This window comes from Panthera tigris, chromosome D3, assembly GCF_018350195.1.
Source record: "Panthera tigris isolate Pti1 chromosome D3, P.tigris_Pti1_mat1.1, whole genome shotgun sequence".
NCBI lineage: Eukaryota > Metazoa > Chordata > Mammalia > Carnivora > Felidae > Panthera > Panthera tigris.
In genome coordinates this window covers 16,625,866-16,644,370 of record NC_056671.1, presented here as the reverse complement: position 1 = coordinate 16,644,370, position 18,505 = coordinate 16,625,866, and the positions used below count along the sequence as shown (strand labels likewise).

Sequence of the window (18,505 nt, the reverse complement as noted above, 5' to 3'; positions counted from 1 at the left end):
ACAGTCGACGTATCAAAGTGGGAAAAAGAATATCTTAAACACGATTTGGTTTTTACGAAAAGGCGACTTAGGGACCATGAAGTAAATCTCAACAAATTTCAAAGAATTTAAATAATCAGGAAATGTTCTGAGACCACAATCGCAATTGAGGTAAAGATCAATACCGATGGGTGCGGAATTTCCTTTTGGGCTGACAAAGTGTTCTGGAACGAGATGGTGTTGATGGTTGCACACTGTACATGTGCTAAATACCACTGAATTTACCTTGAAGAAAAACGGTAAGTTTTACATTACATGTATTTCACCACAAGTGTATAAAAAAATCAGTAACAAAAAATACCGAGGAAAATCCCATGTTAATAAAATAATACTCTTCTCAGTAACTGGTAAGTCAAAGGACAACGCATGCGCAGTGGGACTCAGAACAATGAAATAATGAAAACACCGTATCAAGATTTACAAAGGGAAGCTAGGGGGCGCCTGGGTGGCTCGGTCGGCTGAGCGTCTGACTTCAGCTCAGGGCATGATCTCACAGTTCATGAGTTCGAGCGAGCCCGCGTCGGGCTCTGTGCTGGCAGCTCAGAGCCCGGAGCCTGCTTCGGATTCTGTGTCTCCCTCTCTCTCTGCTCCTCCCCCACTCACACGAACGCACGCGCGCGCGCTCTCTCTCTCTCTCTCTCAAAAAGAAACATTAAAAAAAAGACTGAAATCATTTATAAACCTCAGATTAATTCAGAAGAAGGTAACCTACCAACAACAGAAGTCAGCAATAAAATAGCTTCACCACATTCTCACTGCCAAAAATCCACAGCATGAAGCCAGTCCTGAAATGATCAGACTAATCTAGACCCAGGGGCAGTCTACAAAATGACCAGCCTGGACACTTCAAACACGCCAATGTCATGAGAAACAAACACCATCTGAGAAACTGTCCTGGAGTGAAGGAGACAAGAGACCTCTCAATGCGGCAAGTGACCCTGGACCTTGAAAACAAATGAGAAAGACAATGGGACAACGGATAAATTGTGACCGGGGTCTCTGTGTGACAGTTGACCACTGTTACGCTGCCCCTTCGGTAACCATCCTGTAGGTGCATCAGCAAATGTCCTCGTTCTCAGGAAATACATGCTGGGCACAAAGGGACGTGATGTCCGAGACCTCCTCCAACAGTTCAGGTCCAAACAGACGCAGGGGTGGAGTTCAGCACTTACTCGTGAGCTGGCTTCATCTACCGGAGGCCCGCTCCTTGTCAAAGCCAAGGGTTGGTGAGCTGACTGCCCCACCCCCCGCCACCCCCACCAGCCCCTTTAAGGACTAGAGGGCAGACTGGACCCTGGCTCAGCTCCCGGCCCTTCCTGACGCTGTGAGGCTCTTCCCACCGTCTTCCCAGAAAGGCCCAGACGGTTCTGAGAAGCAGATACCCACCTGGGACTTGGAAACAGGCCCATCCCCTGGCGTGCAGCCCTTTGACTCAGTAGCAGTGTCTGCGGCTCCAGCCCGAGGCCCGTCGGCCCTTCAAGACCCACACGCTTTGGAGCAGGTGGGGCAGGTGGGCCTAAAGCCAAACCAGGAGGGGCCGGAGTCCTGAGGAGAGCTGGGTTCCAGCCGGACTACCCCTGCCCGGGGCTAAGGCTCAGTCTGGGCTCCCTCTGTTCCCCTCTGGGCCTCAACGTCATTAAACTCCCTCACCCCCCATCCCCCACCCTACCTAGAATAATGACCCAGACAACATGAACCACCTGCCGGTTCCCTCATCCTTCAGCTGGGCCAGGAGCCAGTGCCATCTGGCTGAAGGGGTCACGGAGCCATAGGAACACCCCTTCCCAGCTGTTCGTGGGGTCGGTGTCTCGGGAGTGACAGACCTTCATCTGCTTCGGTTGGGGTAGGTCTAACTTGGCCGCTGCTGGGGAGAAGCCCCGACTCCCACCCGCACCCTCCACCTCGGGCTCGCACCTGAGCCCAGGGCGGCGACAGGGGCAGATCTGGGAGCCCCAAAGAGGGTGTGAGCTAGGACCCAAGCCCCTGGGCGCTCACCTGGAGCAGGAGGGGGCGCAGATCACCCAGATGTCCTCCGTCCGCCTGCCGCCTGCCCGCCCGGGGCCGCAGCCTGACCTAGAGAGCGTGCGGGGAAAACGCATGCGGCCACAGGTGCGGCTCGGTAGCAGGACGCCCGCACACCTGCGGCCCGGCCCCACAGCGCGTGCGCGCCGCTCCGCCACGCAGAGCTGACCTGACCTCCAGGACCCGCAGGGGGCGGCGCACCCAGCCAGCCCCTCGCGTGGGAGCAAAGGAAGGGCCCGGGGATAGGGCGACAGGCTCCCGGCAGCTTCCGCCACCAAGAGGGTCCGGGCCGGTCGGCGCCCACGCGATGGGGGCTCCAGATGGGTCACGGCTCTGCCTCCAGTTCCCTCCAGAGGCCTCACGGGGAGGGCCGACCCCGGCTCCTCTGAAATCTGTCTCTGTTCCGTTTTTCTTGCCGCAGCCTCATCACGTTGGGCGGCAGTCGTTCAAAGCTGGGGACACCAGGCCCGTCACCGGCAGCTCCAGCACGGCCACCCTGAGCAAAGGACGCTGCTGAGGCCCCCCCCCCCCCCCCTTCCACAGCCGGGCTTGTAGGCCTGTTGAGCTTTGCCCAGTCCCTGGTCCCCTCCCCACCATCAGGCACCCTCCTTCCTCCTGCTTGGGGGCTGAGGCCCTGACCTGCCCTCCCTACCTGGCGGCCACAGTCCTAGCCCCTCACCCCAGCCCTGCATCTTCCTTAACTGAGTCAACCCTGCCTGGTCCCGGAGCTCTCCCGTGCAGACGGCCGCCCCTGCAGTCAGCCTTACACACGCGCACACACACTCATACTCACAGGGGGCAGCAGAAGCCAACAACGGGCCATCTCCCCAGCAGCACCCAGACAAGGACGTGAGGACCAGAGCACAGGTATTCTTTATTAGTTTCCACGCTCAATTGTCCCGAAGAGTGATTCGGAGCCCTTCCCACACAAAGTACAGGGTTATGGGGCACCAGGTCCTCCACAGTCACCCAGCCACACAGCCTTCCCGAGACGTCCCTGGGAACCCCGAGGAGAACACGACTTGTGCTACAATGAGGCCCGGTCATTCTGGCCCCCAGCCCGCTCCTCCCCCTGACTCCCGACCTCAGGGAGAGGAGCAGACACTGCCAAGAGCCTGTCCCACCTGAGAAAAGAAATGGGGGCCCCATGGTGGTAACTCAGCCGCCAGGAGGCCAGGTCCACTCAGATAAAGAAAACAAGGCACGGTTGTGAAAAGGAAGCAGAGCCAAAAAACCGAGCTGAAGATGGGTGTCCTCCGATGCTGGCCACCGCCCCTCACCTTTCCTTTCTCCCAGACTTAACCCCCAGGCAGTCTGGTCTGGGGCGGGCAGAGTGAGGGCAACAGGTGAGTCCACAGCAGAGGGCAGGCACGCCCTCCGCCTGTCCACCCTCCCCCCCCCCCCCCCAGCATCCCTGATGGGAGCCAGGGCTAAGGCCTCATGGCTCCTGCCCCCTTCCCCTCGGGCCTCAGGTCAGCCTGGCACCTGAGTGGGGCTCAGCTCCGGTAGCTCTTGAGCAGGTGCCCAGCGATCACCAGCCTCTGGATCTCGCTGGTGCCTTCATAAATCTCAGTGATGCGCGCGTCGCGGTAGTGCCGTTCGGCCGGCATCTCTGTCACGTAGCCCATGCCACCCAGGATCTGGATGGCCTGCGGGGGAAAGCAGGGGATCGGGAGGGAAAAGGCCGTGTCAGGGGCGGGATCGGCCACAGTAAGGGACCGGCGAGGGAGGGGTAACCGGCCCACTTTCAGCTACTCAGTCCAGGGACCTCACACCCAGGCACCTCTTCATGCACCCAGGACACTCACCTGGTGGCTGATGGCAGTTGCAGCCTCCGACGCAGCCAGCTTGGCCATTGCTGCTTCCTAAGCACAGGGGACGGTGGGGTCAGAAACTACTTTGGGGAGGAGCCCCCAGCTCATGGCCCTTCAGCAAGGCCGGGCCTGGGGAGCCTCCCCTTGAAGCAGTAAGCCTACGAGGCCCAAGGAAGCGGGGCCCCACCCGGACTTCTCCCTCGGCACACCAAAGCTCTGGGCCATGCCCAGGGGCCCCCTTGCCACAGGCACCTTGGTAAAAGGCTTCTTGTTATCCTTCAACATGGCAGCACGCCAGGTCAGCAGCCGGGCACTCTCCAGGGCCAGGGCCATGTCCGCCAGCTTGAACTGCAAGAACCCAGCCCCGCCTCAGTCAGTGGCCGCCCCACCCCCCACCCCTCCCTCCCAGGACAAGAGGGAGGAGGAGGGAGAGCCTGCAAGCAGGTAAAAGCTCACCTGGGAGCCGGAGAGGAAAGGCCGGGCTGCCCTCCCTCCGGCATCCAGGCTAGGCTCCACTCGTTACCTGGATGCTCTGGAGCTTGGTGAGGGGGGCCCCGAAGGCCTTGCGATTCTCGGCATAGTTCACGGCACAATCGAGGGCGGCCTGGGCGATGCCCAGGGCCTGGGCGGCAATGCCAATGCGCCCCATGTCCAGGGTTTGCTGTGGGGAAGGCCCCGGTCAGTGGCTGGCCAGCGGGGCCCCAGAGCCCCTGCCCCCACTGCCGGGCTCACCATGGCTATCTTGAAGCCCATCCCCAGCTCCCCCAGCAGGTTGTCCTTGGGGATGCGACAGTCCTCAAAGATGAGGTTGGCCGTGGATGAGGCCCGGATGCCCAGCTTGTCTTCCTTCTTCCCCAGCGTGAGCCCAGGTGTCGGCATGGGAACCAAGAAGGCACTGATGCCCTGCGAGGCATACCCAGCGAGGTTCTCAGGGGTTGGCGGAGGCCACACCCCTTGATCCCCCACCAGACACCGAGCAGCCCCTTCCCTCCCTCAGATCTCAGGCCGGGACGCCCTCTGCTGGCCTCCCTGGGGACGGTGCAGACTCCAGCCTCAGGCCAACAACCGGCCAGAGAGGGGAAGGGGCAGCCCCAAGGTGGCCAAGAGCAGAACAGCTCCACGGAGCCGACGGGATTCGGGTGAAGAAACTGAGAAAGGTCTGCATCCCGGAGGTCTCATCGACCCTCCCCCTGGGGTCCCCACCTTGTTGTGCAAGGATCTGTCTGTGCTGGCAAAGACCACGGTGGCGGAGGCCTCCCACGCGTTGGTGATCCAGGCCTTGGTGCCGTTCAGGACCCACGAGTCGCCCTCTGCTCGGGCGGTGGTGGAGGCGGCTCCTGCGTCGCTGCCATTCCCTGCCCCATGCACAGACTCAGAATCCACCGCCTCCACCCCGCAAAGGGCGCTGCCACCAGCAAGCAGGGGACCCGGGCTCCGCCCCCCCCCCCCCCCCCCCCGCTTGTGAGCACGAGGCCCCTGCCACCTGGCCTCCAAAGAATCAGGGTTCTGGCTCCTAACAGAAAGCTCCCAGGTCACACCAGCTCCCAGAGTCCTCGGAGACTAGTCCAGGAGGGGAGGAGGGTGGCACAGCAGGGCGTCTTCACCCCGAAGGGACCCCAGAGCCAGGCATCCCTCACCGGCTCAGCTGAGGTGACTGCGTGCTCCTTGGTCGCTCCCAGGTGGCCCGCACGGAAGACCTGTGCCCTCGCCTCTCACGGGCCCCCCTCCTGCCTCTGCCCTGGGGGGACAACCCAGCTCCAACCCAAGTCCGTCACTCTGACCCTGAGGTGAGGGGATGGGGGCCGACCGCTGTCCCACCGTGGTACCTGGTTCACTGAGTGCAAAGCAGCCAATTTTGTCACCACCGGTAAAAGGGGTAATCCACAGCTGCTTCTGCTCCTTGGAGCCGAACTTCAGGAGAGGCCCCAAGTAGAGGGACTGGAGGGGGTGGGCGCGGGGAGGCGGTGAGAGGCCGCCTGCCTGCCTGTGGACCCCACCCCAAGACCTGTTCTCTCCAGGGCCCTACCTGAAAGGATCAAGCCCAGAGGAGGTTGGGGGCTGGGCACCAAGGCCTGGCTGTGCCCAGGGTGCCTGGACACATGGCCAGAGTGCCCACCTGCCCACGGGAGCCTCCCCTCCACCTGTGTGTCCCAGGGACCCAGGAGAGGGAACTCACGTTGTTGACACTCATGATGACTCCTGTAGAGGCACAGCCCCGACTGATCTCCTCCACGGCAATGGCATAGGCCAGGTAATCAAGGCCGGCACCATTTAGCTCCTCGGGCACATCCATGGCCAGAAGCCCGAGCTCGCCCATCTTCTTCACCTGGCCCCAAGGAAGGCTGTCATGGCAAGGGCCGTCGGGAGGGCACCCCTTGGCTCCCGAGCCGGTGTCTGCAGAAACAGGCCATGTGGCCCCATCCACCCACCCCATGATGCCCGAATCCAGACACTGAAGACCCAGCCTCAGCTGAGGTCTGCATGACAGCACCGTGGACTGAAGCTGTTGTGCCCCCACACTCCACACTGGCTCACCTCTGTGTCTGCAGCCACAGCCAGCGAGCAGGCAGAAGGTACAGGAAGCCTTCAGGGGCCTCCAAGGTAAGGAGCAGGGCAGCGTAGTGTCATACTGACCTTCTCAGCCCCACGCACATACTCTGCCGCCCCACCACAGGGTCTTTGCGCATGCTGTTTCCGATCATTTGCAAATGAGTTGTTGCGGCCTCCTTCCTTTCAGACCTCAGCTCGAGCCTCGCTTCTTCCAGCTGCCGTCTCTGTCCTCTAACTGCGTGCCCTCCCAGAATCTCCGCCTTTCCGATGCGGTGCTTAGGCGGGTGCAGGTTCACACCTATTACTCCGCTGGTTTCGGTTACGATCCTTCTCCCTGACCGTGACGGCAGACTGCTGTCTGCCCACTGTGCTATTCCCAGTGCCCGTGAAAGAGCGAATAAGTGGTAAGAGTTTGGAATTTCTGATGCAGAACAACAATACTAGTAATGGTCAACCATCAAGTGACTACTACGTGCCCAGCTCTGCATCTGAGTCTTTCCAGAGCTCAGACACATGAAGCAACCTGCTCGGGGCCAGAGCCCTGAGGCAGTGCAGCTGGACTGCACCCCGGGCCGTGACCCCAGGGCCATAACCAGCTCAGCACACCACCCAGCTCCGCCCCTCTGACCTGGGACGAACTGCCTACCCTCCGTCAGCCTGCTTTCCTTCTGCCCAACAGGGACCACACACAACCTACCGAGCTTCAAAAAGAAGCAAATAAAACCAAGTGACTGTGGGGAGCAGCAGGGGTGGGGGGCGGGGGGTGGGGGGAGGAGAAGGGCACCGTTGCTTTCCACGAGCCCCTCTATGTCACTAGATTCTTGTAACCGTGTTCTTACGTTATTTTAACTTAAAAGAAGCAAACATAAGAATGTTCACAATATCTTCTCACTTTTCTATAATATTATTTCCATGATTATAAAATTGTTACACTTCCTCTGCAAATAGGATCTTCGTCACAGAACTGTTTGAGGACTGAGACAATATATATAAAATGCTGAGCCCAGTGCCGGGCACAAGCTGATCAGTGAATGGCACTTACTATCATTAAGTAGCTGACAAGTTGGCATCCGGACAAGAATGGATGGGAGGAGGGGCACTTCCATAACGATCTGTGCGCCCCTCTATGAATCTCTTACCAGATTCTGCCTTGAACCGCTCCCGGGGAGACTCTCCTGTAAGACTCCACACCTGGGGTGACCTCACTCCCCTCCGCCACTCCAGAAAGACCGCAAGTGTCTGCCGAAAGGCAGTGAGCTGCAGAGCCGCAACTGCAATGAAGCTCTGCAGCCACAGGGGGGCGAGATGGGTGGGAGGCTCTGCAGGTGAGATTAAGGCTGGTGAGATGGGGGTTACCCTGGATTACCCAGGGGGACCCAATGTCACCTCCAGGGTCCTTACAAGGGAAAGAAGGAGACAGGAGGGTCGGAGAACGAGAGGGGACAACGGAAGCAGACGTCAGAGGGACCCGAGCGCCGCCTGGAGGGGGTCATGAGCTGGGAGTGCAGGTGGCCTCCGTGTGCTAGACGCTGTGGAGCCGTGGAGGCAAGGAGATGGCCCCTTCTCTGGAGCCGCCAGAAGGAAGCGCCCGGCCAGCATGCGGCTCTCAGCCCAGCGGGTCCCACATCAGGTTTTTTGATCTCCAGGAGCTGTCAGATAATAACGTGGTGTCGTTTCTTTTTCTTTTTTTTTTTTTTTTTAATATATGAAATTTATTGTCAAATTGGTTTCCATACAACACCCAGTGCTCATCCCAAAAGGTGCCCTCCTCAATACCCATCACCCACCCTCCCCTCCCTCCCACCCCCCATCAACCCTCAGTTTGTTCTCAGTTTTTAACAGTCTCCTATGCTTTGGCTCTCTCCCACTCTAACCTCTTTTTTTTTTTTTCCTTCCCCTCCCCCATGGGTTTCTGTTACGTTTCTCAGGATCCACATAAGAGTGAAACCATATGGTATCTGTCTTTCTCTGTATGGCTTATTTCATTTAGCATCACACTCTCCAGTTCCATCCACGTTGCTACAAAAGGCCATATTTCATTCTTTCTCATTGCCACGTAGTATTCCATTGTGTATATAAACCACAATTTCTTTATCCATTCATCAGTTGATGGACATTTAGGCTCTTTCCATAATTTGGCTATTGTTGAGAGTGCTGCTATAAACATTGGGGTACAGGTGCCCCTATGCATCAGTACTCCTGTATCCCTTGGATAAATTCCTAGCAGTGCTATTGCTGGGTCATAGGGTAGGTCTATTTTTAATTTTCTGAGGAACCTCCACACTGCTTTCCAGAGCGGCTGCACCAATTTGCATTCCCACCAACAGTGCAAGAGGGTTCCTGTTTCTCCACATCCTCTCCAGCATCTATAGTCCCCTGATTTCTTCATTTTGGCCACTCTGACTGGCGTGAGGTGATATCTGAGTGTGGTTTTGATTCGTATTTCCCTGATAAGGAGCGACGTTGAACATCTTTTCATGTGCCTGTTGGCCATCCGGATGTCTTCTTTACAGAAGTGTCTATTCATGTTTTCTGCCCATTTCTTCACTGGGTTATTTGTTTTTCGGGTGTGGAGTTGGGTGAGCTCTTTATAGATTTTGGATACTAGCCCTTTGTCCAATATGTCATTTGCAAATATCTTTTCCCATTCCGTTGGTTGCCTTTTAGTTTTGTTGGTTGTTTCCTTTGCTGTGCAGAAGCTTTTTATCTTCATAAGGTCCCAGTAATTCATTTTTGCTTTTAATTCCCTTGCCTTTGGGGATGTGCCGAGTAAGAGATTGCTACGGCTGAGGTCAGAGAGGTCTTTTCCTGCTTTCTCCTCTAGGGTTTGGATGGTTTCCTGTCTCACATTCAGGTCCTTTATCCATGTTGAGTTTATTTTTGTGAATGGTGTGAGAAAGTGGTCTAGTTTCAACCTTCTGCATGTTGCTGTCCAGTTCTCCCAGCACCATTTGTTAAAGAGACTGTCTTTTTTCCATTGGATGTTCTTTCCTGCTTTGTCAAAGATGAGTTGGCCATATGTTTGTGGGTCTAGTTCTGGGGTTTCTATTCTATTCCATTGGTCTATGTGTCTGTTTTTGTGCCAACGTGGTGTCGTTTCAAGCCGCTAGTCTGTGGACACCAGCAAGAGGAAACTAACAGACGGTGATAAAGTACCCAGAGGCGCCAGGGATGTGTCATTTCGAGAACCGCTGAAAAGACAAATGTTCTGTGCTGACCGCACACCTGCTGTCAGAGAGGGGCGGCGGCCTGCTCTGAGATGCTGTATCGCTTCAGCAAGTGGGAAGCACCGGTGGGGGGGGGGGGGGGGGGGGGGGGGCGGTGCAAGGCAGAGTGACCTACGCGGGGCTGTATCTGAACCCATGTGGGGCCTCACAGGACGCTGTGCCAGCACGAGCGTGGCCTCCAAACAGAAACCATCAGACCCACACCTGAAGGTAGCCAACTCACCCATGCCAGGGGGAGAAACGGCATTTTGTTAAAGGCATGTGGTGCCGGGTTAGGAGTCCGGGCCACACTCCACCAGGTGCCGGAAACACGCAGGCCTCCAGGACGCATGCGCGAGCCTAGAAGGGCACCCCGCTGGAAGGCTCTCTCTGGCCTACCGGCAAAACTGCCCCACGCTACCTACCAGTGCCACCCAACCTCCTCCTCATGCCACAGCCCTTCTGGGTTCGGCCCGGAAGAAAGGTCGGATTAGTCCAACGTCCCACAACTCCACCTCGTCCCCGGAAACAAAAAGGAAACCCAAATCCCAGGTGGGGTTCCAGGACACAAGGAATCAAGCCAAGTCTACGCTACAAGGAAGCCAGAGTTCCGGGCACTCTCCCCTCCGCAGCGCCTCCCACTGGGTATCCAGGCAGCTGTCACTGTAGGAGATCACTGCACCCCTGACCGGTCCATTCCTCTTGAGAGTCTCACCCATGTCCCCTCCTCCCCCACCTCCTGCCATCAGTGTCTGCTTGAAAAACCTCCAGCCCCAACATGCTTGAGGGCAGGCACTCACCCACGCCAGGCCCAGAGCCTGCACACAGCCAGGTTCCCCCAGTTTCATCAGGGATGCCTGGGGCCTGGGGCTGCCCTTTCCAACCTTTCTATTCTGAAACAGATCGTGAGAACTCTGGCAAAAGGCTACGGTCAGAGGCAGGAATGTTCTAGGAACAACACGGAGGCAGAAGCAGTAATGGCCGCGAGGTGCGATCACCCAAATGGGTCCTGGAAAAGAGACCGGCATCGAGGGAAAGAACCAGCGGGGCCGTGGAAAGAACACGCAGTATCATCAAAAAGAGAAAGAAAGCAGGGCCAAGATGGAAAGCAGCAGAAACATAAAGAACACGTGTCCAGTGGTAGAAATCGTTTCCGATCTAAGTGCGCGGATGGCCACCGGCTACCAGCAGAGGGGCCTGGGCTTCAGAGTCGTCCCAAGGGGAACCTCCCGGAGCTACTCATATGGCCACCCTCGGTCTCTTGTGTCTGGGAGCCAGACGTGCAACCCAAAGAGAGGCACCAGCCCCGACAAGGCCAAGCCTACTGGTCTCCAAACTCCCAAGACGCGAGAAAGAGTAACACCCCTTTCCAGGTTGCGACAGAACGAGCCTTCGGCACCGCCTGCCTTGGGTTTGGGAGACGCTGAGCAGGTACTTCATATAAAGTCAATGCCTCAAGTCGCCTCTAGAGCTCACATTTTTACAAATCAAATGGATCCTAAGTATGTGTGTGCTCACTAGAGCCCAAACTAATCCCCTTAGAAGAATCAAATCTCCCAGCCTGTTGGAGATTGGCTGCGTATCCGAGGGAAGGAGGCCCCGTTGGTCACCGCCTCTAGTGTCCGCTGTCGGCTCGTGGGTGCTCCGAGCTGATGCAGCAAGGACATTCGGGGCTACCTGACAGCTGGGCGACCATCTGCTGAAGGACGAGCACTCATTGAGAGCAAGGTGTTGTGTGCACGGGGACGTGCAAACACAAATAGGAGCTCACTGCCTGCAACATCCGTGCTGGAAGACATACGCCCGGCGATGTGCTGGGCACAACCAGGATCATGGGTTATGAACAGGATGCTCCCGGAACACAGACCGATGAAGTTTGCTTGAGACACATGGGAGGCGGCAATCAGGACACATTTCCAGGGTGGAATTAACAAGAGTCGGTGGCTATGAGGAAGAAGAAAATGGGGTAGGGCCCTAGAGGTTTCTATGTGGCTAACCAGGTCAGCGTAGCACCATCACCTGCCAGGGCATGAAAAAGACGAGGTGTTGCACCTGGTCTATTAAAGTTATTCAATAAACAGTCACTGAGTGAAGAAGAAATGGGGCTCAGTTTTGTTTTGTTTTGTATGCTCCACACCCAACAGGGGGCTTGAACTCGTGACCCTGAGATCAAGAGTCGCATGCTCTCCTGACTGAGCCAGCCAGGTGCCCGGGCTCAGTTTTCTACACATAAAGTTTGGTGAGTCCAAAATCAGTTGAAACACCATTTTATTTCTTGCTTCCCTTTATGACAAAATAACATTGTAAGTTTATATTTACACCTTTTTTTCTTCTTTTTTCTTTTTTTTGGTTTGGACCCAGGAAGAATGAAGTTGAACTTAGGTTCCCAAACCAGCCAAGTAACCAGAAATTGGCACCAGCCTTCCACCTAATAGTTGGTCTGCCTCCCCCAATTCTTCTCCCCTTGACCCTTCCCCCATAAACCCACATTTCTGGGCGGTGGTGAAAAAATATTAGAAATCATTAACTAAGCATCTACTATAGGCCAGGCCGGGCTCAGGAGTCTATAGACTCCTACTGACTCTATATGTGTGACTGGGAAGCAAGAAGCTTAACCCGTGGCTTCCGTTTTCATCTAAAAACCGAAGATAATTTAAGTAACTACCCCAGAGTGTTGTGCTGAAGATGTAAGGCATAAGCACCTAGAATACGGTAACCCCTAAATGATAGTTATTCCTGCTCCTATGTCTATTTTATCTGGAAACACTAGTGGGATTATTATCTTGAATTCCGCAACCCGCCATATCCTCTGTGTGGCTAGAGCTCTGTTCCCTCTGCCCGCTTAAGCCCTGGCCTTCCTGCTGCAACTGGGAGATGAGCACCACCCCCCCACTCCCCGAAACACAGAGAGGGAGGAAGCAAAGACCCAGCAGGCCTCCTCAATCTGTGGCCAAGGGAGGCCAGTACTGATTAACCTCCATAATCCCATCAGCCACCAAGACAAGCAGGGTGGTGGCAAAATCCGAAGATTTAGCACAACTCCTTCCTAGCTCTACAACCCCAGGCAATTCAAACAACGGCTCCTTTGTCATCTATGAAAAGGGGATAATAACAGCAGGACTCGGGACAATTTGATGACATCACAGACATGAAAACACCCTGACCAACACAGACCCAAATACAGATGCCATCGCGACTCTGAGCCATGGCCGTGCATTCGGCAGATCCTGACGAGCTGCCCCCACCTGCCAGAGGGAAGGAGGCTGCCTGCGCCCATGGTCTCCTCCCTCCATACCTGTGTCTGCCCCTATTCCGGAGGGTTAGCTTGAAAAATACCCAGCACCAGGAAGCAGGGAGGAGACTATAAAGCCAGAGGATTAGTTCAGAGGAGCTTGTCAAAAAGTCTGTTTCTATTGCCAGCTTTCTTGCCCGGAGCAAATCTGTCTGTAATATTAGTAAGAATTTGAGGGAATGTAGGAATAGGATAGGAAAAGTAAATCAAGCCGACTGTCTTTTGGTAGGAAAAGCCCCAGCACACAGCCACGCTCACATAACCGCTCTGGGGAGAGCACCTCTGAGCTCTTCCTGCTTGTCAATGGTCATCACTCCCATCCTCTGTCTGCAGAGAGATGGCGTTTGTTTACATCTCCATTAACGGCACTGAAAGATGAAGGAAAACTGCCAGATAAGGTTACTGAGAGCAGGGCACGTGGGTACAGAGGGCAGAAGGGCAGCTTAGACCTTTGACGGGAATATTCCCAACTAGAAGGGGGCTTCCCTGCCTGCCAGCGGGGCTTCTGGAACAACCACGTGGATAGTGTGGATGGAGAAGGGTTTGGAGCCAGCCGGACTTGGGATATGAAGTCTAGCACCACAGATCAGTAACCCTGGAAAATCACTTTACCTCTGCCTCAAATTTCTCAACGTAATGGTATTAATAATAGCTACCATTTCCCAAGGGCCAGGAGGCACCAGAATTTGACAGGCATTACCCCACTTAATCCTTGTAAGCATTCTAGAAGCAAAATGGAGATTAGACTTGCAGGTGAGGACGTCCTCAGGACTAGACTAAGAAGGTGCACATGAAGTACTCAACAACTCAAAAGTTATCCCCCTGATGCCAGTGCCCAGAATGCCAGGTTCTACTATACCTGGAGCTCCCCAGGGACTGCCATGGTTCTAAGCACAGTGCCCAATATGCTGTGATCAGCACAGTATTTTCTAAGCTGGAAAAGTGGCCCCAGAGCCCAGAAGACATGGATGGCAACTCTTGAACTCCTTAAGAGTGAAAAAAACAGGCCAAGAGAATAGGCCAGAAAGGTTTCCTCTTTTACAAGTTATTTACTGAACAAATAGCTATTGGATACTTATACCATGTGCCACATGGCTTGCCAGGCCCGGGAATACAGCAGGAACAGCTTTTTTTTTTAAAGTTTATTTACTGGAGGCGGGGGGGGGTAGGGCAGAGAGAGGGAGACAGAGAATCCCAAGCAGGGCCCTTGCTGTCAGCGCAGAACCCGAAGTGGGGCTTGATCTCACAAACCGTGAGATCACGACCTGAGCTGAAATCAAGGGTTGGACGCTTAACCTCCTGAGTCACCCAGGCGCCCCTACGGCAGGAACATCTTAAACGTGAAATTACAGATGCACCGACATCAAGGGAAAGAGCACTCGCACTGAGAGCTCTGGGTCTGGCGAAGAGCTGGGTCCCAGCCCTAGTTGGGCAACTCCCGAGCTCCGTGACCTGGGGCCCATTATTGAACCCTTGAGTCCCTCTGGGTTCACCAACCGCACAACCGGATGTATGATACCAGTACCCTCACCTCACAGGGCTACGGTGAGACGCAGATGGGCTGGCACACCTCAGAACCGTGCCGAGCACCCTGCAAGCGTTAACTCTTACTATAGGCACAAGGCCTGGCACACAGTGAGCATGCCGACCACGCACCATTATTACTGTTATTCCAGAAGTTAAATCCAGGCCTCGTGCTGAACGAAGGAAACCTCCAGAACATTTTCTGGGTCCCAGGGTTCCTGGCTTGGGAGTCTCGGTGCCTCTGGCTGTCACTGTCCCCACACATCCAGGAGGAGCTGGCAGACCACCATCAGGGGCTGCTGAGGTTGGAAGTCTCACCTGGGCTGTCGGGAAGCGATGCTCCTTGTCCACCTGGGCGGCAATGGGAACCAGCTCCTTCTCGGCAAATTCCCGGCACGTCTGACGCAGCATCTGGTGCATCTCGGGAAGTTCCACAGACTGGTAGATAGTATGCAACTGACGCCAGTCCCAAGGACGCAGAGCTGCCGGCAAGAACAGGTGTTGGTGGAAAGGGATTGCATCATCATCACCATCACAAACCAATGACTTGGTGGGCCTCCACCAGGAATGTCCCAAAGGACATCTGGCAACGTCTGGAAACAATTCTGGTTGTTACACCTGAAGAGCGAAATGCTATCGCTATGAACTGGGTAGGGGCCAGGGGTACTAACACCCTACCTACAATGTACAGGACAGGTCCCACAACAAAGGATTATCTGCCCAGGGATGTCTGGGTGGCTCAGTCGGTTGAGCATCTGACTCTTGATTTTGGCTCAGGTCATGATCCTAGGGTTGTGGGATCAAGTTCTGCGGCCAGCTCCACGCTGAGTGTAGAGCCTGCTTAAGACTGTCTCTCAAAAAAAAAAAAAAAAAAAAAAAAGATTCTGTCTCTCAGGGCACCTGAGTGGCTCAGTCAGTTAAGCATTGGACTCTTGATTTCAGCTCAGGTCATGATCTCACAGTTCCTGAGATAGAGTCCCACATCGGGCTCTGTGTCTGCCCCTCCCCCACTCTCTCAAAATAAACATTAAAAAAAAATTTTTAATAGGAAAATAAAAAGTTTGTCTCTCCCTCCGCCCCCCTCCTCAGCTCACATTCACTCCCTATCTCTAAAATTCTTTTAAAAAGTACAAAATAAAAGAATCATCGGCCCAACATGTCAATAGTGCTGCTGTTCAGAAATGCACACCAACGGAATGCTTTCTCCACTTACTAAACACTTTGCACACAACTATCCCATTAGGACACTACTGGTAATAATAAGACAGCTTTGTGTCCTCAGGCAAGGATCTTAACTTCACTGGGTCTCAGTTCCCAGAAAATGTGGAGGCCAACAGTACTTAGCTCCTGGGGGTGGAAGGGGTAAAGATCCTGACTGTAGCACTCAGCACAGGGCCTGACAGAGACAGACCTCAATGGAGGGGCGGGGGGAGGGGTCCCCTTATTGCAGTCCTGCAGGGTGAGCTGGGTCTCTGGCCAGGCAAAGGAAGCCCTGGCCACGTGTGTCACTGCTGCTACAGGGAGAGAAAGAAGCTGGGAAAGGTGCAGTGTGAAGCGCAGTGTGAAGACCTAACATCCACTGGGCACCATATGCCAAGCGCTGAACTGAGTGTGTTACACAGGCTGTGTCTGATTCAACCCTGTAACAACTCCCTGAGAACAGTAACACATTGGCGGGACCATTTCACCCACGCGCCCGCCAGATGAGGAGAACGGGCCGAGCGTCTCGTCCAAGGTCAAAGTCCCAGGGTCAGGGTTCAATCCCAGGCCTGGCTCGGGAGGAGGGACGCGCCCCGGACATGAGGGGGCGGGGAAATGACGCTCGGGGCGCTGATACGACTGCGAGAGCCGGGCGGCAGGCGGGGGTCGGAACAGGAGCCGGGGCCGCGCAGGCGCCGGCAGCGGCCCAACTAGGGCGAAGGCCGCGCGCGCTCCCGAAGGGGGCGCCGCCCGCCCTCCCGCCGTTGCCGGGGAGAGCCCGGCCGGCCCGGGCCGCCGCCCCGCTGAGCGGAGCGGGAGCGCACTCACCTCGGAGGCTGGGGCCGCAGGCCCGGGCGAGCAGCGCAGCTGCCATGGACGCGAACACCGCCAACCTCCGACCGCAGGCGCGCGGGCTCCGGGCTGCGCGGGCGGGGCCGGAGGCGGGACGTCACGGGCTCCAGCCCCGGGGGCGGGGTCCGCCGCGGCTCTTTCCGGCCCCGCCTCCCTCCGGCTAGCGCAAACCGCACTCTCCGGGGGTCCCGCGGTCTCCGCTGTCCACGGACGTCCGTTCTCAAAACCCTTGGACGGTGGCCCACCTCTCCTAAAATCCAAGCCCGCAGCCTAAAATGCCCCATATGGCCACCCCCCGCCCACTTCTCCCGCCCCAAGCCCACCATCCCCACCGGGCCCTCGCTGTCTTTGCTCTGGCCGCACAAGGCAGCTTTTCTGCAGCAGCTTTTCTGCAACAGCAGGGCTTGTTCCTGCCTCCGGGACTTTGCAAGCCCTGTTCTTCTGCCCGGAATGCTCCGTCCCTCCATCCAGGCCTGACTCACTGAGGCCTGCCCTGACCACACATTCTCCATCCCAGCGTTTGTTTTCCTTATTCATGGCACCCACCATCTGACATCTCCAGTCCTCTCACTGGTCTGTGAACTCCAAGAAGCACAAGGGTCTCGTCTTGGTCTTGCTCTGGTGCTCAATATTCAGGCCCCGGGGAATCAGGTTGCCTGGGAGGGAGTTCTCCTTCCCCCAGCAGCTGTGGGGGGCGGGGGGGGGGGGGGAGGGGGAGTAGGGATGTTACCCCCTTGTTCCGCTGTAGTTCCCATCTCACTCGCAGTTGTGGGGCACTGCTCCCGATGCCATGCATTTGGTCCTTAGCATCCGCCCCAGGACGCCTTCACCCTCCCCAGGAAACTGGCAATTCCAGTTGCTGACAAGGGTCTTCCCTTAGCACAAGTGTGTCAGACCTCCACACCCTCCCAAGCACCTACGCATCCCTCCATCCCTGTCTTTCTCCCGCTGTAACTCAGCCAGGCACCTGTCCGCAGCACTGACCCGCAGGTCAAAATTTGCCTTCCACCAAGGCCTTGCCCTGCCTCCCCGGAGATCAACGAAAAGATGTGGCAAAGTCCTTAATATGTTACCTTTCATTTAAAAGAAAGCCTCTAAATCCACAATACTTTAAAGCCAGATGAATGACTGTGGTTGGCAAATGCTCTGAGGCCTTCCTCACCTTTCTATTGGCCCACCTGAGCACCAGCACTGGGTGAAAGAAGACAGGAAAAAGCAGGAGAGGGGGAAATGAGTGAGTGAACAGAGGCCGATAATTGCTTTGGGTGCCACAGACCATCTAAACCAGACATACTTTACAATTGTATTGTCACCTCAGGGTTCCTGGGTGGCTCAGCTGGTTGAGCATCTGACTTCAGCTCAGGTCATGATCTCACAGCTCCTGAGTTCGATCCCCATGTCAGGCTCTGTGCTGGCAGCTCAGAGTCTGGAGCCTGCTTCAGATTGTGTCTCCCTCTCTCTGCCCCTCCCCTGTCCGTGCTCTAAGAATAAGTAAACATTGAAAAAATTTTTTAATTAAAAAAAATAAATAAAATTGTATTTTCACCTTAAACAAGAATGTTGTTTTATGTTATAAGTAGGCAAATTTCCCAGTAGAGACAAAAACCAGACAATGGTTGCAGGAGGTTTGGGTGAAGGGAGGGAACTGCCCTTTGCCAACACCAGGAACCTGAGGGAACTTTCTGGGGTGACACAAAATCCCTGTATCAGATTGTGATGGGGTAATAAGATTGCGTACTCATCCAACTGTACTCTTAAACCAGGTCAATTTTACTGCAGTTAAAGTACACCTTAATAAGCCTAACTTTATTTTTTATTTTTTTTTAAATGTTTATTTATTTTTGAGACAGAGAGAGACAGAGCATGAATGGGGGAGGGTGAGAGAGAGAGGGACACACAGAATCTGAAGCAGACTCCAGGCTCCGAGCTGTCAGCACAGAGCCCGACGCGGGGCTGGAACTCATGGACCGCGAGATCATGACCTGAGCCGAAGTCGGCTGCTCAAC

General features: G+C 55.5%; 1 protein-coding gene across 1 annotated transcript; it reads right to left on the bottom strand.

The window, feature by feature from the left end:
* Positions 1–3,455: 3,455 nt before the first annotated feature.
* ACADS (acyl-CoA dehydrogenase short chain) lies at positions 3,456–16,561 on the bottom strand. Its single transcript, XM_042962383.1, has 10 exons — positions 16,476–16,561; positions 14,766–14,929; positions 6,052–6,201; positions 5,702–5,813; positions 5,079–5,230; positions 4,608–4,778; positions 4,399–4,536; positions 4,128–4,223; positions 3,870–3,926; positions 3,456–3,710 (listed from the first exon to the last, which is right to left on the bottom strand). The coding sequence occupies exons 1-10, from the start codon at positions 16,519–16,521 to the stop codon at positions 3,558–3,560; spliced, it is 1,239 nt and encodes a 412-aa protein (XP_042818317.1). The 5' UTR covers positions 16,522–16,561; the 3' UTR covers positions 3,456–3,557.
* Positions 16,562–18,505: the final 1,944 nt, after the last annotated feature.